The sequence below is a fragment of the Mustela nivalis genome, assembly GCF_964662115.1.
Source record: "Mustela nivalis genome assembly, chromosome: 12".
Taxonomy (NCBI): Eukaryota; Metazoa; Chordata; class Mammalia; order Carnivora; family Mustelidae; genus Mustela; species Mustela nivalis.
In genome coordinates this window covers 78,074,653-78,100,799 of record NC_139031.1, presented here as the reverse complement: position 1 = coordinate 78,100,799, position 26,147 = coordinate 78,074,653, and the positions used below count along the sequence as shown (strand labels likewise).

The window sequence follows — 26,147 nt, the reverse complement described above, 5'->3', positions numbered from 1 at the left end:
TTTCCAAGCATTTGTTCCTGCTTCTGTCGTATTTGTAACCTGAAGGCAAAGAATGATATAGAATGGATGCTACGGTTTCTGGTCAACGGGAAGCAGGTGCAAAGGGCAAATGTCTTCTTCGGGGTCTTTGGATTGCAATCCTTGAGATTACAGAAACTCACGCGGGTCTGGGCTGAAACTGAGGGCGGCGGTGAAAGGGCATCCTTAAAAATGAGACCACGTGTGGAGCGCGGAGAGGGAAGAGCAATGCTGTGACTCTGAATCCTTCCGCCAGTTTGTATTTGTGTCACATGAAGCTGCTGTTGGAACTCTGACTCACTGACTTATTCGAGGAAGGAAAAAAAACAAAAACAAAAACTCACTGAGGGATTACAGTGTGCTGGTTATCGTAAGACCTAAGTCACCTGCCATGAGCACCCGGGAGCTTGCCCTCCAGGAAGTGATACTCTAGGGAAGGACCCCAAGGGAATAGTTTATAAAAACTGGTTGTGCCTCCAAGGAGAAACTGCCATTTCTTTGCAAAATTCATGATAGCTTAGGAAAGAACCAGTAAGCTCTCATCAGTGTCTTAAATATCAAACAAAGGCAATAATAACTGATATGTAGATTTTGGGAATCAAAAAAGAATTAGGATATAACATTTTAGAAACATGTACATATTAATAATGCATAATATATTAAAGGTACATAGATAATTTAGAAGCATAAAATAAAAGGTGATACCATTTCAAAAGCCCTTAAATAAATAGTTGAGAATAATGTCTAAAATCAAACAATCGTCATGGACATGGAAATGAAATGATTGATGTGAAAGGCAGAAAATAGGGAAAATGACCACTATCCCACTAGGCACGATGATAGAAAGACGAATCCTCTCCTACTAATGCAGAAATGGGGAAAAGTTAAAAATCATAATCATAGGCTCAGGATTTACAATCTTTCAGTCTCCTTCAGGAGGCATAACATTTAAAACAGAAACTTTATTTAGCTTTCAAACATTTATACTATCATACGAACAATGAGGACAAATTAATTGAAAATGTTATCTCAGTATTTACTATTCCAATTAGTTCTTTTGTTCATTAGAGATTAGCGCTGATGTGTGAGATAGAACTCCCATTCTGTAATTTCCAATCACCAATTTTTAATAAAGGATGTGGCTTCATGGAATTGAGCAATAAAAATACTGTACACAATTAAATCAGTATAGAATAAATCTAGGACAAAGAACTGTGATGGCAAGCCATTTTGAACCAAAACAATGTGATGGCATTAGGATTTGTGAACTTTTGATATATGAAATATCAAACACTACATGTATGAAATTATGAGTATAGGAGCCAATTAAATCCACCTTCATTGGAAAACTTTTGGTAAGGTTTATAAATTTCATCATCCGTGTAAGTCCAACTTCATCCATGAGATAAGCAACGATCTTCAAAAAAATATGTAACTACTCAAAAGTCTAAAGTAGATTACCAAGGTGCAACTTTTATTTACATTTATTAACTTTCTTTCATTGTAAGAAAATAAGTACTTCCACTGCAAAAAAATATTTTGATCGTAGTGATCAAAACACATGCATTAGGGAAACTGAATAATACTCAATACATAGCATATAATTTTATATACATTTACTGTAAAAAAGAATTTTTTCCTCAGTTCCAAGTTGAAGGATTTGACTATAGTTAAATGATAGAAGCCACTCAGATAAGTGAGTAGAATTTTGGAATTAGCTTCAAAATGTCAAGAAGAGCAAATGACAGATCAGTTCATAAGCTGCTAATTATTTTGCAATTAGTATTTTCTTTGGTCTCTCTTTAGTAACAGAACCCTCTATTTTGTTTGGGTACATGCCTACGTTGGGGATGAGGATTATATTCCACATTTGTGATATACACCGGCGAGGCTGGGCCCTAACCTGTGCACAGGGGAGGCAGATAAAAGTGATGTCCACAATTTCCAAACATACCCTCGCCTCCTTCCTGTTCTCTAGAATGTAAAAATCACTGTGTACATTGGAGCACCCATCTTGGATCCCAACATGAAAAAGCTATACTGAGGAGGGGTGAAAACTTGAAAGAAGGACCCCGGGACCTAGAAGATTGAGAGTCACTCCAATAGGCCTTATATGAGTACATGAGAATGCGTACATGAGACAGGAAGAAACTTTTGTCTTTTTGTAGTCCCTTTTAATTTAGGTCTCTCTCTAAGAGCCAAACCAATATACCAGTCATTAAATGTGGTTCCTTTTTATTCAATGTCTAAGGGCTTACAAGAGCAACAGTATTATCATAGCTAAAGCACTTTAATCTTCCCCAATAAAACGTTTTAGTGTGATATAAATTACCTTCCAGTTCTTAATAAGTTCTCAAAAGATGTACGTGAAATAGTAAAATTTCCCAGCAATTTTGACCCCGAGAGCAGTATTCCAAGAATATTCTGAACTGCAATGAAATGTGTAGATCACCTCATCACCTGGAGCATGTCTTAGGTGAGAGGCAAACAGTCCCAATTTTAATGAGCTTTCATGCCCTACGAGTGAGTACAATTTTAAGGGTGAAACAGAGCATGAACCAAAGTCTCCGATTCCTATCCTGGCCCTCTTCCTACTATGCAATATTCTCTGTAAATCATTCTGGCACTGTTCTTATTTATATATAAAGAAGTGAAAATGGTTTCTCCAAATCCTGAGCACCATTTCTTATTTTTTTTTTTCTGGGCACTATTTTTAAGTTTTAAATTCTAAAGTTGATATTTTGCTTTTTATAGAGTCTCAATTTAACTTGCTAAACCTCATCTCCTGGCCTACAAGAATGAAATCTTTATGGGTATATTTATAACCTATGGTAATAATATAGACTTTTGGGGATGGGAGAAGGCAGAAAAAAAAAAAGAAAAAGAAAAAGAAAAAAAGAAAAAAACCAAACACATGGCAAGTTCACTAGGTTCACTTGCACTAATCCCTTTCTCTCTTACATAGGCTTTTATTTGAATATATGAATAAAGATCTGTGCAGGCAAATTATGAACCTAGAGTGCTGAGCACATCTCAAGTGTTAGCAGTATTGGCCCCACTCACATTTTTCCATTTATAACGAACGTATTGCTAACTTCGCAGCATAGTGATTGAATACTATGAATTTGACTATTGAACTATTCAATGATACCACTGAGTACTAACTGGGGTGGCACGCCCTAAAAAGTTACATCTCCATCTATGCCTATGATTATTAAAATCTGGGACACAGAAAACTCGCAATTTCTATGCAAAATAAAAGAACTTTCTAATTAAGGAGCAAACTTGAGTTAAAAAAAAACTTTTAAGTGACATCAAAAATTGGACTTCTTTCATTAGTTTAGAGGAAAGAAAAACATATTTGCAATTTGGTATCATCATCTTTAGGCAACACTCAACTCGCAGACTGGACCAAGCATGTCAACATCCACTTTAATTACCATGAAGTCTTTGTCATAGTCTTACAAACTAACTGCTTTTGAAAAGCTATAACTCGTGTAGCACCAGGAAGGCTGATCAAGACTTAGCATAGGCAATTTAAACGACCACATAACTTTTAAATATTAAATACTAATCCTAACAGTGAAACAAAATGTCTGTTGAAAAATAATACTCATTCTAACACCAAAAAATAAACTATTTTTTAAGAGCTCTTTATTTTGAGAGAGAGAGAAAGCCAGTGCGAGCAGGGAGGGAGGGGCAAGGGGAAAGAGAGAGGAGAATGTCAAGTAAACTGCCCGGTGAGCCCAGAGCCCAGAGCTGGGTTTCATCATCTCCAGACCTGAGCCATCAATATCATGACCTGAACTGAGATCAAGGGTCAGACCCATAACAGACTGAGCCATACAGGCGCCTCCTCATCCCATTAATAAACTATTAAAACATTTTTTCTTAGCTGTTGGTTTACCCTTAATAAACCTCCTACCTCATTAAAATGATGTATATAATTATCATAAAAGGATAACTGTTATCATAAAAGCAGCAGCAAAACACCTATGGCTAGTAAAAAGAAAACACTTTTTTTTTTTAAAGATTTTATTTATTTACTTGACAGAGAGAGAGAGATCTCAAGTAGGCATAGAGGCAGGCAGAGAGAGTGAGGGAGAAGCAGGCTCCCCACTGAGCAAAGAGCCCGATGTGGGGTTCGATCCCAGGACCCCGAGATCATGACCTGAGCCAAAGGCAGAGGCCCAACCCAATGAGCCACCCAGGCGCCCCGAAAGAAAACACGTTTTAAAACAATCCTAGTTCTTCATTTATGAAATGGAGAAAACATAATCTCCTCCTTCCTTAATAGCGTCATCATGGGAATTAAATAAAAGAATTTGTATAGACCAGTTAGCAGCATGCAGGGAAAATTAGTGCTCAGTAAACTAAGAAGGTTCCGCAGAAGCAGTAGTGCGATTTGGAAAGAGGTGGCATCTCAAGCAAACTACCTTGTATTGTTTTTAAAAATTTTTTGAAGGCCAGCTTAAGTAGCTGGAATAAAGTAGCATATACACATGTGTTTTGATTCAGATTAAAAAGTGAATAACAAATAATCTATTTTTTTAATATTTGTTTTACTTGTTCACTGATAAATCACTCTAAGCTCACGGAAGAACACAGAAAACACAAGAAGTCCTCAACAAACATTTCTGGATATACTCGTTAGTGCTTATACATACTTTTCCCCAATAGAAAAGTCACAGATATGAGAATTTAAATCAACTTAAGCGTAAAATTTTGTTTTGTAATTTTGCAAATGCTTCCACCATAAGCTAATTACAACATCTCCCAGAAGTCTGTCCAAAGGTAGCATCATAAGAAGTAACTTCTCTGTGCTAAAATAATCCACGTTGGAACGTCATCTGAGTTTGTATACAACAGTCATCAGTTTAAAAAGATAGAATGAACACCCACTAGGCTTCAAAAATTGGCTGGGCAAGTCCAGCTGGTGCACCGTTTCTAGGGTGTCATTCACACTTTAGGGGAAATAAGGGTTGAGCCTGGTGTGTGCAGGTCAGGCCAGAGGAGACCTGCATTGTAACCCGGGTGACAAGAGTTGGGTGACAGAGATGGATGGGACCCAACCTCAGTCTGCCACATGACTGATAGAGTGCAGGGTATCTGAGCCAGTGCAATGGACTGAGGTCTGGACAGGGACAGAGAGTTCAGATCCAGAGAGACACATGGCGTTTCCACCCCAGAAGACGCCCAGGATAATTTGTTAAAGATCATATAAGCCCTAAGATTCATCATTACCCTGTTAGGGCCAACCAGTAATACTGCTTACCGCTATAGAACATCTTCTGAAAAACTCAACCTGCTAGGTCAGCTTGTTCTGTAACGCCAGTCATCCTAGTGCATTTCGGTTTATCTTGAAATTTAATGTGAAACTTTTAATACTCACATCAAGATCATCCTTTGCATTGTAGTAGACAACTTCATTGCTCTATAAAAAAAAAAAGAAAAGAAGAGTGCTTTATTGATATGAGTAAAAATGTAAAAATATACTGGATCAAGCACTGAACACATTTTAGGCATATTTTAAATAATAAACCTCTCATGATATTCTTCTCATAAAACACTCCACAAAGATCCATAAAGATTAGCCAATATTTTCTAAAAACATTTTAAAACACTGTATCTGCGATATTGAAAAGTACATTCTGCACTGAGGAAAAAAGATCTCAGTATAGGTCTGAGACCCATTTGTCAAGAAAAAATAAAGAATGCATGATGCAAAGAAGTTATATACACACACACTTACAACACACACACACACACACACACAGAGAAATCCCTAAATCATGAAATTATGAATAGAATAATTCAAGAAAAATGTGAGAATGTGCCTTGTTATACTTCACTGACAATGCGACTTTTAATATATATATATCACGTTGAAATTAGTAAGGCAGGGTGTATCTGGACAGTACTGGCAGAAATTTCTTCATGATTCAGAAAAGGGATCAGGAATAATTGAATTTAGATAGCAAAAAAAATCAGACTCTCTAACACACTGATACTATCATATTCTCCCAAAGTGGTGAAGAAGCATTGGATTTTCAAAAATAAATGTATTCAGACATTTCTGCCAGCCACCAGTGTTGCTGAAATATGCCAAAACTATAAATTATGGATATAAATCGTTGGAAAATGGAAAGGAAAGAATGAACAAAATGGTGGTCAAGGAATTTAAAAGTTTTATTCTTTGAGACTTCAAGGTTAGTTCTATGCACTGTTAAAATAATCCACTTATACTAATTTATTTTTCCTTTCTTCTCCTGAACTGATATAATCCATCTTCCATACATTTTCAGTAGTAATCAGAGGACTATGTGAAAAATGTGTTTTCTGTGTCTCTTTAACATCAAAAACATGGACACTCTAAAATTGTATTAAAAGAAAATGCAATACACATTTTTAAAAAGAAAATTCCTCCCAAAAAACTCAATAAATCAGTGCTTCTTAAAATATACATCACCTCCACTACAAATCACTAGTTCTTCAAGACATTCCATGGCGATATGACTTTAGAATAAACAATGAAGTTAAAACCTCTTTTTTGCTCGAGTCTCAGTATATGAATGTACATTATACATTTTCAAGAATAAAACAGACCTTGTTGTGTTTCTCAAATTTAATTGCTGCCGAATCGGTCTCTCTTTTTTAATTTGAGAAATATATCATGAGCCTGAAGTTCTATAAAAGATTGCTCTAAGACCAAATAAATCAAAAACTGTATTAATAAATAACAGAATACATACTTCATGATAGTGAATGAAACCATGACTTTGAATTTATTTCATTTAGAATCAACAGCTCTAAAAATTACCATTTAATTAATTCTTTTAAAAAGAACTAAGTAGCTAAAGAATTTAAACATGCATAAAAGTTCTACTTCCTGAAGCATTTCTTACAGCATTAATTTTGTAACAAAGTTAAAACACAAAATCAGAATTCATCACATACACAAAGCAAGAGAATCTTCTGAATCCACCAGAGCCCCAAATCTAATTATTAGTTTATTGATCCCTCTTGCAACTCTGTAATTTATACTTAGGAGACAATTTTCAACTTAAAATGTGGATTCCATCAAAAGATAAAATATTGAATAAGTTTATCTTCATTTCAGACTTCATTTCTGCCAACTCCTTCCTCATATTTATAGAACTGAAATGTAGAAAACAAGGTGAAACTGCATTACATTTTAAGTGATTCAACATCATTATTTTCAACATTCATTAAATATCTAGATGCACACACTCCTGTTCAAAGAGAGATGCAAAATAAGTTAAATGTAACTATCCCTATCCTTTAGATAAAATAACAGATACAGATCAATTATATAAAACAACTAATATGTTTAGACTTACATTTGCCCCATGGTACTAGAGTGAATGGACTAAACTGTTTAATTTTTTTTTCCTTATATGTGGCACAGGGTCACATATAAAGACAAAAAAGAATTTAATTAAATCTAAAATTAGGAGTATCACATACAATGTCAAAAGAGTATAAAGTATGACAACAAAATGCTAATTTCAACTAAAACTATGTATTTTGATTCTATTACAATAAAGTGTGCCTGAAATAAAAATAAAAAGGAAGAAAATCTAAGTTTGAGAATTTTTCAAATGTTTTTCCTCTCGTTACTACACTATATTTTATGCAAAATCCTATTACTTCTCTTCTAGAAACTCTATATTGCTTCTAAAACTTATGCAAATGTGTTCTGCAAAATTTACTTGAATTTTATGCATTTGCACAAGGCTTTCTAGACTCCAGAAGACACAAGATCCTCAAAACTCATCTTATTTTTCTATTAAGTAAACTGAGAAAACAAAACCAACACCTTAGTCATAAAATTATACTGCATATACAATAACCGTACTCATTGTAACTGGGATATTTTATATTTCTACTTTTTAAAAGCTTCCTTTAGGGGTTCCTGGGTGGCTCAGTCAGTTAAGTGTCTGCCTTCGGACTAAGAACCATGTCAGGGTCTCCGCTCAGCAAGGAGCCTGCTTTTCCCTCTCCCTCTGCCTGCCACTCCCCTGTTTGTACATGCACTCTCTCTATCTCTGTGTCAAATAAATAAATAAAATCTTTTTCAAAAAGTAGCTAATTAAATACGTGTTCTTAGACAGTTTGTCATGATTTAATAGAACAAAGACCATAATGGAATTGATTAAGTCCACTGTCTTCAAACAGAATTTCTTCTTCACCCATATGTGTTTCTCTAACCCTAAACTTTGCAGGGAGAGCATGCACATTTCATCTATTCCCTGATTTTACCTAACAGAAAAGCTCAACTGATCCCCTTCCATAAGCATAAATCTATGTAGGGCATCAGGATTTGGGGAAACTGTCGCGGCATTGAATTTGTCAAGTATAAGCACACTTACATGGTAGTATGAGACCGAAATTAATGGCAAACATTCACAGAACATTTAATTTGTATAACCATGTATAAATAATTTGTCCACTCTCAGTTCCTCATGCTTTCTTACAGAGAATTACAATTATTTATTTTATTGTGGCTTTTGTTTAGGGTTGGAAGAGTGGCTCAGAAAGAATTTTAAATATAAGCTTGAGGAAGAGTCTAATTTGGTAAAGACATAATTCTCTTTCCTATCATATTCATTTATAGCTATCTCTTCTGCTATATAAAAATACATGACATGTGTAGCTATGTTAAACTACATCAGTCTGAAATCAAATCGCTCAAAATATATCCAAACCCAATCCCAACAGGATTGGGGTAAAAGATAATTCTCAGGAATAAATGGCAATCCACACTGAATCAGCCCAATTCTTATGTTCTGGTGTCTTATAGGAGCGAATGTCAGTTAAAATTAACACTGTGCTAAAAGAAAGTTAGGAGACCAAATTGTATAAAAACAATTAAATGGCCTGAGGAGGGAAGCATTAAAAAAAAGAAAGAGGAGGTACCAGTTGAATTCTTTCTTCCTTTACAGGGTCCCCTGCCTCTGTGCCACTTAGACTGTATACAAGGAGATTTTGGGGTCTCCCAACCAACAGAGGGAGCCACACGTCACTCATTCAACAATACTTTGGCGGCCTCGCTCTGTACTGTTTCGGAGAAACAAAAATGAAGACTCTGCCCTGACTGTAAGAAGCAAGTTCCTCACCTTGCTGATACACAAGTGGCCAGAATATCAGAGTCAGTTGCTCTGATCTGCTATAATTGAAGACTATCTCTTGTCATTGTTGGATGACATGACCACACAAACCGAAACTTTCTCAGGTTTCAAAATAGATGAGAATTAAGAACTTCACAGAGTTAAAACATCCTCTTCTATTTCTAATCAATTCAAGCATGTGTGGATGTGCATGTGTGTGTTTCTCATTCACTCACCTATCCTACCACTCAAAGCTCCCTCAATCCCTCTTCCAGAAAATAGAGTTATGTCAGTTATCCTTTAATATTTTAAAATGATGGCATATAAGCTAATTATCATAGGCACAGAATACAAAATTGAGTCATCTTGTTTTTCTACTATTGTTCTGGCTAGATGTTTTCATGCAAATTATCAAACATCATCATCTTGGAAGGTATTTACACTCCAATACAAAAGTTTTTAGTGGATTTTAGGGTATTACATGCAGTATGATAGGATAAAGCCAGCAACGGCCTCAAACCAGATTCAAGATTACTGAAACCTTTAGAGAGCTATTTTTCATCATTTGAGCACCACCAGATGACAAGAACAAATTGTTTTGTTTCTGATTTTTAACCAAGTAGTTTAGTTATTTATTATCTCCTCCAACAAATTTACCCAAATGTTCCATGCTAATATAATACTGCCGCTTGCTGAAATTTAAAGCTTCCCCTAGCAACTTGAGAGATAAATTACTTCAGTGCCCATTGTCTTCTGGGAGTCAAAATTAAATCTGGGCAAAACAGACCATTCCATCTTAAAAACGTATATTGTGAGTGACAGTCCCTTACATGCCACTCTCCTATAAAAGCTGGCCTCTGATGAATAGAATAAATTTATGTTAAACATCGGAAGCAGAAGTACAAAGCTTCCACATGGAAGTGAGATGGTGCCAAAGATTTAAATATTGGAACCGAAAATCGGGATTTTAGAGCCAACATCTGAAATATATGACACATTCAAAATCCAAATAGAGATTAAATTCCTGTCCAATTTACTAATTCTCTTTTCTTGGCTGCACACCTGACTCTGCACATGATCCACAGCCTGACAAATGGTGAGCAACCGTACTGTCTGCTAAAGTTGCTTTAAAAAAAAAAAAATTCTTTTTTTTTTTTAAAGATTTTATTTATTTGACAGAAAGAGAGAGAGATCACAAGTAGGCGGGGGGGGGGGTAGGGAGAAGCAGGATCCCTGCCGAGCAGAGAACCGGATGAGGGGCTCGAATCCAGGACCCTGAGACCATGACCTGAGCCGAAGGCAGAGGCTTAACCTGCTGAGCCATCTAGGCACCCCTAAAACTCCCATTCTTAATTGTTCATCACTCTTCAGTTTCAAAAAATGAAGTCAGTTAGACAAATATTAAGGACACTCTTGTAAAAGGAGAGGGGAAAAAGGATACTCTTGTTATCAATGAGTTGTGTTAATGGTTTCTGCCTACCAAGATCCACATACTGTGTAGCCCAAATCAGTTACAATGTAAATATCCTGATTCATACATCTTTGTAACAACCTGACCTGGTAAACCTACACACCACTGCCATTGACCTATACTCAAGTCAACCAGGGTACAAGGGACGCAATAATCATAGCACTGCAAACCTGTGTGAATACAAGAACTTAGGAACCTACTACGTATGTGTCACTGTGTGTGCATGCATGTGTGGCGGTGGGTAGGGGTGGGTAGTGGTTGGTGAATGTGAACAAATCTTCCCAAAGAGAGCTGAGAGTGGTTGACACAGTAAACTAAAGACGGGGGCTTTTGGGGGGGAAAATTACATCTTATTTTTTTTATTTGAGAAAGAGCAGGAGTGGGGAAGGGGCAGGAGGAGAGGGAGAAGCACAGTGTCACTGGAGCAAGGAGCCTGACACTGGGCTCAAGAGGTGGGGCTCCATCCCAGGACCCCAGGATCATGACCTGAGTGCAAGGCAGATGCTTAACCAACTCAGCCACCCAGGCACCCCGAAAAAAAGTATTTTTTATGTCACTGGATACATGAGCATGCTACTGCTGAAAATAAAAAGAAAAACTAAAGATGGGCACATTCCATTTGGATGTCAGTGTCAACAGATTACTGGATTGAAGGCGTGAGAAAAACCTACATTCACATCATGACAAAAGACAACTGATGTAAAGTGTCTACCACAGTGCTTGGCACACAATATTCGCCCTGTATGTTATCAACTCTTATTCTATATATTGAAAAAGAAAAACCAGGAATATCCACAGAAGTTATCTGTTAGCTTTAGCTTGTAGTTACATATGAACTAATGTAAATGGTTATCATTTTTATTTTTCTTAGACTAGTTAGTATGCTGAGTCTATTTAATTCATTAAAGTCCCTTCTTCAAGGATTCCACAGAGCACCCTGGAGAAGAAAGGTGATTATTAGTTGCTGTTAATATTTTAATCTGATATATTAAATGAGGTAATTCATTAAAAAGTCAAATATAGGGGTATCTGGATGGCTCATTTGGAAGAGCGTGCAACTCATGACCTCAGGGACATGAGTTCGAGCCCCATGTTGGGTATAGAGACTACTTAAAAAATTATAGAGTAAGTCTAATACAGATGGTAATGTGTGAAGGTTTTATATGCATCCTGTCCATTAAATCTGTTACTGTCCTTCCAATTTCTCTGTGATTCTAAATTTACTCTTTCTAACCCCACATCTCCTTTACACCTCCATCCTCACAGGCTCCTGCCTGGAAAAATTCCAGCTCTGTATTAAACCAAAAGCTTGTGCTTCCATTTGAACACCCAAACTGGGGCATCTGGCTGAAGAAAATTATATAAACGCCTTTGCATAGAGTAAGTCAACGGTCCTCATGTTTTAACAACCATAGTAAACATGAGGATTTGCTTTGTTAGATTTTTTTTTTTTTCCTAGTCAGAAACTCTACCGACTGTGGAGAACCATTTCTTCCAATCATGTGATTCAGTTGGCTGGCAAATTATACTAGCTCACTTCTCTGACCAGAGAAACTCAGAGATGCCAAAATCTATGCAAGGATAGTATCTCATTTCCCTTTCCATTCTTAGGAAGATTCTAATTCTTCAGGAGTAGTTATGGTTGTAAAAGCTGAAATGCTTAAAGTCTGAATCCTTATGTGACAGAGGCTACTTCCATCTGTTTGTTCTCAGTGATAGAACCAGTAATTTATTACTTATTATTATTTTTAGGCTTGTTAGGTTATGTTTTCTAAGCTCTTACAACTGATAGTACTAATACAATACCACAGTCCCTACAATAAGGGTTTTTTTTTTTTCCATTCTAATTCCGTTACTAGCAGCCAATACTATTTGCTTAACTGACTGAGCCATCCAAGTGCCCCCAATATAACAATTTATTAGAGCGCCTGTGTGGCTCAGTCAGTTGAGCGCCTCCCTGGGCTCAAGTCATGTTACCAGGATCCTGGGATTGAGTCCTACATCAGGCTCGCTGCTCAGCCGGGGCGCCTGCTTCTCTATCTCCCTCTGCCTGCCGCTGCTCCCCCCACTCCTCGCTTGTGCTCTTTCTCTCTCTCAGTCAAATAAATAAAATCTTAAAAATTCTACTAAAGATGGAAGTGTGATACTGTTGCTAAGATGGTGTTCAATGATCAATGAATACAATAGAAAAATATAGGGATTCTACTCTTTCTCTGAACTCTCAAGCATTCATTCATAAGAAATATATACTGAGCATTATACAGATGTCAAACTTTATGCCAGAAATCCAAATACCTGTGCTTTTTTAGACTGACTGTTACACAATGGAATACTACGCAGCCATCAAAAGAAATGAAATCTTGCCATTTGCGACAACATGGATGGAACTAGAGCATATCATGCTTGGCGAAATAAGTCAAGCGGAGAAAGACAACTATCATATGATCTCCCTGATATGAGGAAGTGGTGATGCAACATGGGGGCTTAAGTGGGTACGAGAAGAATAAATGAAAGAAGATGGGATTGGGAGGGAGACAAACCATAAGTGACTCTTAATCTCACAAAACAAACTGAGGGTTGCTGGGGGGAGGGGGTTTGGGAGAAGGGGGTGGTATTATGGACATTGGGGAGGGTATGTGTTTTGGTGAGTGCTGTGAAGTGTGTAAACCTGGTGATTCACAGACCTGTACCCCTGGGGATAAAAATATATGTTTATAAAAAATAAAAAATTATATTAGACTGACTGTTAAAATTAAACTAGTGTCTAATAGTCTTTGAGACACATTCCTTTGTCTTATCTGTTCTTTTAATGTTGACTTATAATGTTTTAAAATGTGAATTTAATTTAATACTAATTTTTTTAGCTTAATGGAAGAAGAAAGAACTGGAAAATCACTTTATCCTTTTTAAAGCTTATTTCTACTTTCAGCAAACAGCATTTTACATTTATTCATCAAGTAACTGCTATTATGTATTTGTAATATTACAGTTGCTATGTTCTTTAGGTTTCCATTATGTTGCTAGTAAATTGAAGAATTCCTTAGTACATTAACCAATCAATGAGCCAAAGTCCTCTAAGAAAAGTAGTCACAGCAAAAGATAATAGACCCAGGTGTCTTTGCTATAGCTAATTACCTAATTACAAAGACGTTCAAGTACTCCGTCCCCAAGCCATACTATGAGGCTAGCAACACAATTGGAAAGATCACCCTACATGGAAAAAAATAATTGTAATATTCGCCAAAGGAAATGTTCATCACTTCTGCATAAAAGCAATTTAAAAATAAACTGAGGGAAAAAAAAGAGAGAAGATTAAATTATTTGATTTGAGTAGAGACAGCATTGTATTCAATGTCTATTCAGTGCTTGCACAAAGTCTGCGATGTTGTATGAACTACTACTGAATGGACAGATAAATGAATAAATGAATAACATAAGCCTAGAAGGAACTATCAGAAATTCTAGACTAAAAAGAAGAACAAAACACACACAAATGTACATATGTGCACACACACAATGCATCAGAGTAGAGAAAAAGTATGTAGCTTTAAAAAAAAGTTCCAACTAAGTCAAAGTGTATACCACTTTTACTCTAAAAGAAATCAAAGAGGAATTCCAATTGGGCTGTGATTTCAGAGCTCCTTGGTTGTTGAACTTCAAAGATCAATTTCTATTAAACAGTAAAAGCTACAGTAATTTATTTCTTTATCTGATAAACTTCAATAGAATCTGCCTGTAAGGTTTGTTTTTTTTTTAGTGCTTCAAATAAAATTGATAAATATATGATTTAAACTGCAGAAGAAAAGCAAAAGCAGAATATGAGAAGATAAACATATTATTTTTCTTCAGCTACCAAATCCCCCAGGAAACTCAGCCCAGAATTGGACAAACACATCTATAATGCTGAGGAACTTGCTTTAATCTCCTTTAATCTAAAACTCTAATGAAGTTTTGGGTATAATCATCTAAAACATTAAAACTTAATCCCCCAACATATTCTGTTTTTTATGCTTCTTCCTATTGACTTTGATTTTCTTGACTCATGATCAAAGTTAACAGCACTTGATCATAACAATATATGATGTCCTAGTATTAGAGCCATGTTCATTTGTTCAATTGTAATATTAGCACTGCCTTTTCAAATTAATCATTATCAACTTCAGAAAATTATCATACCAACACAATCTATCAAGACTTAAACTATGACCAATCATTTACTGAGCATAAAATAATCTGGCCAAAATCAGAGCTTTAAAGAACAGTAAACTAATAACCATTATATCAATTTAGTTTCTCTTTCATTGGGCTTAAGGGACTGTATAGGATGGGAAAGAAGGAGGAGAAGAGATTTTGACGATGTGTGCATTACATGAGGGGCATTTGCATAGACCATTAAATGTTCTATAAAATTTCCTGAACAGGGGCGGGCTGGGTGGCTCCGTCAGTTAAGCGTCTGACTCTTCATTTCAGCTCAGGCCATGATCTTGGAATCCTGGGATTGAGTCCTGTGTCTGACTCTGCACTGGGCCTGGAGTTTGCTTAAGATTCCCTCTCCTCTGTCCCTCCTCCCTCCCATGTGCATGCTCTCCCCCTCTCTCTCTCAAATAATAATAATAATATTCTGATTATATCATAGATATGATCTTATTGAAAATAATACATTGATAAAAACATAATTAACCTTATATCATTGCTTTTTGATTTCCTTTCCCTTCTTCCTCTCCATCCCAACTCCCCACTATGGAGAGAATCAGTTTGGCACTCTAAGTTGAATATTGGGGTTAATATAAATACACCGTTGTTCAGCCCAGGTATTTCATTAGGTTTAAGTTCCTATCAGGCAGGCAATAGTTTTAAAAGTCACTCTTATTAGAGAACAGACTTCTAAATTTAAGAAAATAGGTAACTTTATATAGAAAGATAAAACTAGAAATTCTAAACCATAAGCGAGAGTTAGAACACAACATATGGAATAAGAGATGTTCCTTACCATGAGGAAATAACTGCTGAGATTTTCCTGAGTTGGGTTGGAAGCATACAGAGAGCATGAAGAGTGAAATATACATGGCCTCGCTCCTTTTACCCATAGAAAACAGTAAGAAACGAAAGAATTGGGAGAAATTCTAGAGGAGTGGCAAACTGCCACTTTTCCTATTTGGAATTCTGGAATTATGGTCTTTACACACCTGGAAAGTAGCCATAAACCTTTTCTTGTTGTGGAAAATTTCCCCCACTTTCTCACTTCAAATCAATTAAGTACCCCTGTTAATATCTGTCACAGCACCTTCTGACATTTTCCTCCTCTCTAAATCAGGGAGAACAAGAGTAAATAGGAACCTCACTGGTTTGTTGTGTGGAATTAACAAGTAAAAGCCAGATCCAAAGATCAGCTAAACCCCCTTCCTTGACCCTTGAACTTATCACAATCTATTGTGTTCACTTGCCTAAGCACTGTAAGGGGAGAGACACTATTCTGATCATCTTTGTGCTTAACATCTGGCTGGAGGTCCGTCAAAAATTACATGCCAATGACTGAACTGAATGAGCCTGCCTTCCTCACAGTTGTTGAATGGCCTGCTTAATGATCTTTATCCTCTACAGACACGGTCTTTAAGAACAGGTTTCCACCCCTGCCTTCAGTTTGTTTCCCCCAGAAACAGACACTCAATTAGGATTTAAGCACAGATAATCAACGAGAGAGGTGATCTCAGGACATAATAATAGGAGAGTAGAGAAGTGAGACATGGAGACAATGGATTTTGATGTGATGTGTGTTAAAGAGCAGTTGGGCAACTGGGGTTCAGTTCCTGTGGGAATCACTGTTTATCAAGGGTAGTATTCACCAGTACTGGTCATCATTGCTTGGAGATGTTTGTTTCCACAAATTTCTGTCCCCACTGAGGGCACTCAAGCCAAGATTTGCAGATGCTTGAGTAGAAAGCTACAGGAGTGAGTGAGTGTGTGTGTGTGTGTGTGTGTGTGTGTGTGTGTGTGTATGTATTCACGTGTGTGTGCTGAGAAGATGTGGGCCGGAAATCAACATCTATCACAGACACTCAGTGTTGTAGAAATATTTACTGAGCACATGACTGAGTCAACAAATGGCTTCAAGCCCTTAAACAGTGTGACTTTCTTAGGCTTTGGTTCCTCAACTACAAAGTGATGACTCAGTCGATAAATATGGTCTCTAGAATACTTCCACCTATATATTTTGATATTTCCACTGAGTAAGTGTTTTGTTTTAGATCACACACGAAGATCCAGGAGCTATGTTCATCTCTTTCGTTCAGTGAGCCTTTGATTACTTTCTCTTCTCCTGTGAACACGCAACAGAATATAAAAAAGAGATCTCTTTTAGTTCTGAAAGACAAAGGCAGTGCTTCTTCTTTTTTTTTACTTGAAATTCCTCTGACATATTTCTTTAGAAACAGGTACAAGTGCAAGAAGCTCTACATCATTATTTTTCTTTGTATCTTGAAAGATCAAGTCAAAGTATATTCACTTATCCCTGAAAAACAATAACCATTTTTCTAAGAATGCAGGTGTGGAGATAGAAACACTCCCCAAATAGCTTGAATGAATCGCTTTTTAAGATGTAAATATGAAAAAAATCAAACCCCTTTACTCCTACCAAAAAACAACCTGGAAATCTCTCCATTAGAGCATAAAGTAAGTTTTCTAGATCAACCGCTGCTACCTTTCATTAATATAATGGAAGACTATTCATGTATGTTTAACTAAAGTAGGAATCACGGGGTTTTTTTTCCTAGGGGCTGGATTACAGTTTAAATCTGTACTACCTCTCTGTGAAAATAGTTTCACTAACAGTACAAAGAAAGGAAGGCTGCGGCAGAAGAATTGAATAGAATAAATTCTGACATTTCAGAAGACCCCCCCATTCCAGCTGAATAACACAGAATCACTTTGGAAACAAAAAAATTCCTACCAGTCTATACTTCATTAGCCTAGTTTTAGTAACTGTATTTAATTAAGTTGTATTTCAAACAGCTTTTTTTCAATTCAAACTCTTCACTCAGATATAACTTGTCTCTAATTAAAACATGCATAATTGTTAAAGTGTTAATTTATGAAAGCCACAATCCAAAAGATTCTCAAGGAATTCAGAAGATTCTCAACATACTCTTCATTGCATTTTGTCTGTTGTCCAAAATTTTTAAAAAGAGGGACGGAGAGGGACGCCTGGGTGGCTCAGTTGGTTGAACAACTGCCTTCGGCTCAGATCATGATCCTGGAGTCCCGGGATCGAGTCCCGCATTGGGCTCCCAGCTCCACGGGGAGTCTGCTTCTCTCTCTGCCCTTCTCCTCACTCATGCTCTCTCTCTCTGTCTCTCTCTCAAATAAATAAATAAAATCTTAAGAAAAAAAAAGAGGGATGGGGAAAGGAAATTCTGTGGACTAGCCTTCTTCCCTCAAACATACTTTATACATTATTCATTTTGATTTTCATAATGTGCAATTTTTTAAGGAAATGTAGTCTTTTTTCTTGAGAGTATTAATTAAAGACATTTTTCAAAATATTACAGAGTTGTACCAAGCAGAGGCAACATGACGTAATACAAAGGACAACTTTAAAAATCTGAATTCTATTTTTCAGTTCAATTATTAATTTGTTGACAAACAAATTAATCTCTCCAAAGTTGTCTGTCTCCTAATTTATCACCTGGACAAAGAGCTCCAACTTGAAAGGGTGGCATGATAATGTAATGGTATAATTTAACTGAAAGAACTTTGTAAATTTTGAATATATATATATATATATATATATATATATATATACATACATATATACATATGTATATTAGTTATATATATACACATACGTGTGTGTGTGTATATATATATATGTATATATATATAACTAATATTATTATCTGGTATTCAAATTATATTTAGACTGTTTTATGCAATTATAACCAAGGCCATGATTTAAGTTCCCAGAAAACATTTGTGTAATATAATTATACAAGAAGAATACAATAAAGGAAGTTGAAATATCAAATAAAAATTTTCAGAAACAAAACAAAATAAAACAAAAAATAAGGTATTCATCTTGGCTAAGAATAAGCAATGAAATTTAGATAGTTTCAAATAAGAAACTGAGAACAAAGGAAATTGATCAGCTAAAGAACTTGCCTAAATGAAGATATTTCAATCACAAGAGGCTGATGTCACTTCAGTGGAGAGCAAAAATCCTGCAGAGAAGCCAAGCCAATTATAGAGTTGTCTACATTTTAAACACATGCTTCCAGATGTGTTACTGAACAAAGGAATACATCAATGTACTCATCTTTTGATCATATTGGCTTCTTTCCTAATGCATAAGAAAATCAGTATGAAAAATATTTTACATACAAAGAACCAAGAATTTCAAAGTCAATATCCAGGTGAGAAGTGGGAAGAGAAGGTATTAGCAGCCAATTAACCTTTACAGACACAATTTCCTCTCTACAAAATTAGAAGGCTATGTTTTTTCCTCCAATCTGTTGTATATTTTGGACACTTTCATGGATTATTTGTTTGGTAAAAATATAGCAGTTCTAGAAACACCCAAGAAGAACAAGTAAACTAAAAGCATGGCAAGTGAAATTATCATTTATATCTTACATGTTAAAGGTAAATTTTTCAAACAGTATAAAATAGATGAGAGAAACCTAAAACTGATTAATCAAAGTTGATAAGTATTAATATACATTATGTCCTCTTCTGTCCCCATCAAGTAAATGGTAGAAAAATCAGTTATGTAACGGACCTAGTATTGTTTACAAACTTAAGTTTAAAATTCCTCAGAAAAAGAAATCATAGCTCAATAAATATAAAAAGTTGAGGAAACCTTGGGCTAAGAATTTTTAGGTATGAGCTTTAGAAAATCTTAGTACTTTGGCACTGAGAGATAAAATAGAGATCAGAGGATACCCAATTGAATGTGAATTTTGTATAGTGACTTTTTTTTAGTAAAAAGTATGTTTCAAACCTATACTAAAAATATATTTCTTGTTTATATGAAATTGAAATGTAATCGAGCACCCTATATATTATGTACTAAATCGAGCAACCCTACTTTGTAAGATACTATTATATCACTTAAATATATTCCTTTTTTTTTTTTAAGATTTGATTTATTTATTAGACACAGAGAGAGAGATCACAAGTAGGCAGAGAGGCAGGCAGAGGAGGGGGGGGGAGCAGGCCCCCCGCTGAGCAGAGAGCCCTACTCAGGACTCAATCCCAGGACCCCAAGATCGCAACCTGAGCTGAAGGCAGAGGCTCAACCCACTGAGCCACGCAGGCGCCCCTTAAACATATTCTATATTGTTTCCATTTTATTTTATTTCCAACAATTTTTAAATTAAATATTGTTGCAGGAATGTTTGGAAGGGACAAAGATGCTGTCCCATTGAACCCTAGAAATTAAATCTGGAACAATGATTTCAAAGAAGTGACATCAAAATTACAAACTTCTCCAGCCTTTAGAAAAATCTGGAGTTAAATGCACTGTATGCTTCAATATTTCCAATTTTACATATAGAATTATCTGGCATTGTTCATTTAATTTAATTCTCATTTTGAAATACATAAAGGCATCATCAAAAAGACTGCATTGATAATTCAGCAGTAGTATGTTATTTATTAATCCTTTGAGAAAAGTCAGAAAAGAGAAAGATGGCTGTTATACCTACCAACCCACAGACCACCTAAGTTGATGGCCATGACCTGACCAGCAGTCTGGTTACCTACTTAACTTCAAACCTATTATGTAATCCTTCTTTCTTTATACACAAGGTCAAATGGTACAACTTGCCCAGAGAGAGGTTATTCCTGATGTCAATGGTACATGAAATGCTGACAACTTGGTAAAACCCACCAACCAAGAATTTTAAGTGGCACCTAAATAATGTAGTTCCTGTGGCCACCAGCTATTTTGTTGAGAAGATTATAAGTCTAGTTTCCTTCGGAATGCATGAAAAGGACACAGGACTATTTTACATAGACAATAAACAACAATCTAATACCATTCTTTCTTTTAAGATTTTTTTCAATATTTGCCAGCACAATACTTTAAGCAAAATATTTTTAAATATGTGAGTTTTATACATGTGCAGAGGAAAAAGAGAACCTAAGATGACCAGCGCTCATTTTTCTTCCCAAAAAGAACACTACAGCACATGGAACATATACACATGCTCATATAAATACAGGAAAAGACTTGCACTGAGCTTAAATGAGGTATAAAATAGGATTCAAAAAATGAATGCCAGCTGATCTTTGTAGAGCCAGATTTCTTTCTTTTTTTTTTTTTTTTAAGATTTTATTTATTTATCTGACAGCGAGAGAGAGATCACAAGTAATCAGAGAGGCAGGCAGAGAGAGAGGAAGAAGCAGGCTCCCTGCTGGGCAGAGAGCCTGATACGGGGCTCCATCCCAGGACCCTGAGATCATGACCTGCCTGAGCCAAAGGCAGAGACTTAACCCACTGAGCACCCAGGTGCCCCTAGAGCCAGATTTCTAAAACAAGGTATAAACAATAATAATAATCATGTTCTGCCCATTTGTGGATAATTTAGGCTGGAAAAGTATATAATCTCATGCAGTACTCTCAACGATCAACTAGATGGCTATTACTATAATCTATAGATAAGGAACTGAGGTTTAGGATGGTAAGCCAATTTCTCAAAGTTTCTCACTGAGGAGCAAAATAGAATTTGACTCTAGATTGAGCTAATACAAAAGCTCATATAATTTCCTCTAGAGCAAGTGAATGTCCTCTTTTCATTTACTCATATCACCCTAGTATTTTCTGTATGCAAATATGATGCATACACTGATAAACAATAGAAGCGTCCTTAGTACGGGAATCCTAAGTCTTAAATCTCTCAGTTTCTAAATAGCATAAATCCCTCCTGGTCATCTTCTAATTAAAATAGTATTTTTTCGTCCTTAGTGAAAGAAAATGAGCTCCTCAGAGCCTAAACTTTCTCTAAGTTGGTCTCTGGGCTTCTTCACATCTCCCTGACTGGTTTTTGCCAGGAAGGCCAAGTCTAAGGCAGATGACCTAAAAAGAAGAAGAACAATCCAAGACTGAAAGGGTATAAAAGATAAGGTTTCATCACCTGGGGAAAAAAAAAAAAAAGGTGTGAAAAATTACTATCTTCCTTACTGTGTATTGCACTAGAGAGCAACAAAAATAGCTCAAAGTTGAGGGAAACACAGTCAAGAACATCAGCAAAATACTATCATTTTTGAACAGCAATCTACTGAGCATGTCATGTTTGCTTAGATAATGTCATTATACACATGTTAATAATATTTTATTTACCACCTTCTCTAATTCTTCAAACATTCAATTTACAAAAAAAAAAATGGAATGTGAATAAAACAGGTGCAGCTGCTTAAGAAAAAATCAGGTTTAGAACTACAAATGAATTTTTATATCATTAAAGACTTGGCATCAATATGTAAGATTTAAAAGATTAAACACACACCAAAAGGTAATTGCAAAATATCTAATGGTGTGATTTAAAAAAAAAATGTACACAAAATATGTTGGCATGCTAGGCAGTCCACTTTATGCCCACACTTCTGCTCTAACTCACTAAACCCTGCTTTTAAATTTAGCAACAATCAGCACGTACAATGCCTATTTAATTACCCGTTTTGTTGACTTCTCTTTACTTTTGCTTTCTATGCACTTTTGGTTTCAGGTATCCTAGCAGGAAACCCTTTGTAACCAAACTGCCTTGCACAAGTCAACCTACAGGGAAGCTCACAAGCCCTTTAAAAGTTAAACTCTTGACCTATGTCAGTTTTATCCAAGCTGGGAAATCAATCTCAAGCAACTCAGAAATCAGTTCTGATTTCTCTATGTAACCAACCTGCACTCTATAATCCCACATAATATATTGTTCCCTGAGTTTTAAAGGAATTCTATATCTCTCCACATATATTAACTGCATCTCTTAAAAAGTATATAAATAATTGAGAAAACTATAATTTTACTATGACAATAAAAAAACTCCCATCGTTCTCCCCAAAACGGAGATGTTTATGTACACAACCTCAAATAACAGATTCATATACAAAATCTCAATAACCAAACTATTAACCACAATTAGCCACTTACATTTTCTTTCCTTTCTTTATTTTGAAGTGAGATAGAGGGGGAAATGAAATGGAAAGCCAAGTCAATTTCTCTCTTTCACAAAAATGTGCTTTGACTTCTTTTGCTCAAAAGCTTTAGTAAATATTCTATAATCTACTGTGAAAGTTGCTTAAAATTTAGTTTCCATATCACCAAGTTGACTAGCATTAACGTGACTATACAGACTTCCTCTCAAACCATGCAACAGATGTTTGATACCCTTAGAAATCAAAGTAGTTTGATGAATTTAATTCACTCAACAGTAACCTTGAATTTTACATCTCCTGAAGAAGTTTAAAGCTGTTGAAAGATACGGCTTTCTTGGCACTCTCAGGCAGAGCTATGAATTATAGTACAATTGCCCGTCTTCATTCTAAATTCACAAAGCTTTCAACATAGCCAACAGTGTTTTTGTAGATAGACCTTGGCTTTTCTTGTCATTGCTGTTTTTTCCTGAGATCACAAAGCATGAATCAAGGCAATTTATATTCTTTAATGAAATACCCTTGACTTTTGAGAGCACTGAGAAAAGAAGCAGCAGCAAGTAGGTCAGACAAAGCCCCCATGCCAGAGAATCCAATGTTCTAAAGTTCCACGACATTCTCTTGGTGTTTATTTCATTGCCTTCAGATAAGAAAATAGACAGTTTGAAGAAAACGGCACACATTGTGGATATTCATTTTTGGATTAAAAGTATTCAGTTTTCCACCATTCTGACTTGCAACCACAAACTAATAACTAATTATGAAAGAGAATATAGAATTAAAAGTCCGCAAGATGGGGTGCCTGGGTAGTACAATCAGTTGGGTGTCCAACTCTTGGTTTCCACTGGGATTGCGGTCTCAGGGTTGTGAGAAAAAGCTCCACATGGAGCCCCTGTTGGCCTCGGTGCTGGGCACCAGTCAGCGTGGGATTCTCTCTCCCTCTCCCTCTGCCCCTCCCACTGATGCTTGCTCTCTCACATTCCCTCTCTAAAAATAAATAAATGTTTTTAAATAATTAGTAAAATCCAGCAAGATAAAATAAATTTTAGAGATTAAAGTCTAGGTTATCAAATGAAAAAGATAATTTCATGAATCAGAATTTCAGAGAAAGTTCAGGAAGCAAAGGAGCAGATTCTAAAATAGTACCAGAATTCCTAACTAGAGCAATCAGACAAGAAAAAGAAATAAAAGGTATCAGAATTGAGAAGGAAAAAGTAAAACTGTCTTTATTTGCAGACAATATGATTTTATATACAGAAAATTCTAACAACTTAACCAGAACACTGCTAGATCCATTTAATGAATCCAGTGAAGTTGCAGGATACAAAATTAATACATAGAAATCAGTAGCATTTCTGTACAACAACAAAAATATTTCTGAAATACAAATACAGATACTGATTCCATTTACAAGAGCATCAAAATAATAAAACATTTAGGAAAAAACTGAACCAAGGAGGTGAGAGATATCTATGCTGAAAAGTACAAAATGCTGATGAAAAAAATCAAAGACACAAGTAATAGAAAGATATTCTGTGTCCATGGATTGGAAAATTAATATTCTTAAAATATCAATACTACTAAAAGCCATCTATGGTTTCAATGTAATGGTTTCATCTTTTTGGTTTCAATGTAATCCTTATCAAGATTCCAGCTGCATTTTTTATTGATTTTTAAAATTTATTTATTTTAGATCAAGAGAGAGAGAGAATGGAAGGAGACAGCAGAGAGAGAAGGAGAGAGAGTCTTAAGCAGACTTACACTGAGCAAAGAGCCCAATATGGGGCTCAATCTTGTGACCCCGAGACTAAAACCTGAGATGAAACCAAGAGTCAGATGCCTAACCAACTGTGCTACTCTGGCGCTGCCCAACTGCATTTTTTTAAATGGTGGTGGGGGGGGGGGGACTCCTAAAAGTTATAGGGAATCATAATAAAAGACCCCAAACAGCCAAAGAAATTCTGAGAAACAAGAACAAAGCAAAGCACAATGTATCACACAACTCCTGATTTCAAGCTACACTATAAACCCACAGTCATCAAAACGGCATCATACTGGCCTAAAAAAGAAAAGACTAAGAGAACAGAATCAAAACTTCAGAAATAAACCCAAGCATATATTGTCAACTTGTTGTGGAGAACAAAGGCAAAATTAATTAATTAATTAATTAAATTAAATTAAACTCTCATGACAAGTACTTGAGACAGGCAGAGTGAAATTTTTCCAGGAACTCAACTACCTCAATGTTAATACTTTGGTAAAGGCAAAAGGCAGCCTTAGCTTGAAATTCATTAGCCCAAACTCCAGGATCTTCTAAGTCTCTTGAACATATGAAAACCCTTTGGGAAATTACCCTTATCTGTACTGCCCGCCCCCAACAGGATATAGGTTAGCAATCATCTTCCAAATATACGGCCCACTGATAAACACCTGAAGGGTCTCATGACAGAGAGCTTAACTAGGCAGTAGTAAATGTTCCCTAACAACTAGCTCCCCTCAAGGTCCTGGAAGGTTTGCTTCCAAATTACTTAGAGACTTGCACTATCCCTAACCTGCTACCAGCTTGAAATTATATACAAAGACTTTCCTCACAAAACAAGTGCAGCTCTTTCTGCCCATGCTTCCTGTTCCCATGCTTAAATAAAATCACCTTTTTTTCCCCAAAGACATCTCAAGAATTCTTTTGCTTCCAAATCTCAACATTTCAAATCCAACTAATATTTGACCAGGAAGCAAAGATACTCAATGGAGAAAAGACGGTCTCTGGACTCATATATCACTCAGAAAAAGTAACTCAAAATGTAATAAAAATTGAAATGTAAGACCTGAAACCATGAATACATGGAAGAAAACATAAGGAACTTCCTTGACATGGGTCTTGGTAATAATTTTTCAGATATGACACCTTAAAGCATAAGCAACAAAACCAAAATTAAATAAATGGGACTACAGCAAAGTAAAACTTTCTTGCACAGCCAAAAACAAATCAAAACAAAAACAAAACATCAACAAAAAGTGAAAAGACAACCTTAGGGATGAGAACAAAATATCTGCAAACCATATATCGGATAAGGGTTAATATCCACAATATATAAAGAATCCATATAACTCAATAGCAAAACAACAACATATTACGTACATGATGACGATAGCTAACACTACTGTACAGTACAGAGGAAAAATTGTTAAGAGTTATCATCACAAAGAGAATTTTTTCTTTTATCTTTCTTTTATTGTAATTATATGAGAAGATAGCTATTACCTAAACTTATTGTAGTAATCATTTCACAATACATGTAAATCACCATGCCAGATCTGTTAACCTTACACAGTGCTGCATGTCAATTAGTCCTCAATGAAACTGTGAAAAATGAGAATTTCAAAGT

General features: G+C 35.8%; 1 protein-coding gene across 8 annotated transcripts in view; it reads right to left on the bottom strand.

The window, feature by feature from the left end:
- The window catches only part of CACNA2D1 (calcium voltage-gated channel auxiliary subunit alpha2delta 1), a 509,819-nt gene that overhangs the window by 195,150 nt on the left and 288,522 nt on the right, over positions 1–26,147 (bottom strand). For all 8 annotated transcript variants that reach the window (XM_082692507.1, XM_082692510.1, XM_082692508.1 and 5 more), the window contains exon 5: positions 5,411–5,452. In XM_082692507.1, coding sequence (XP_082548633.1) covers positions 5,411–5,452 — 42 coding nt within the window. The remainder of the gene's footprint in view (positions 1–5,410; positions 5,453–26,147) is intronic.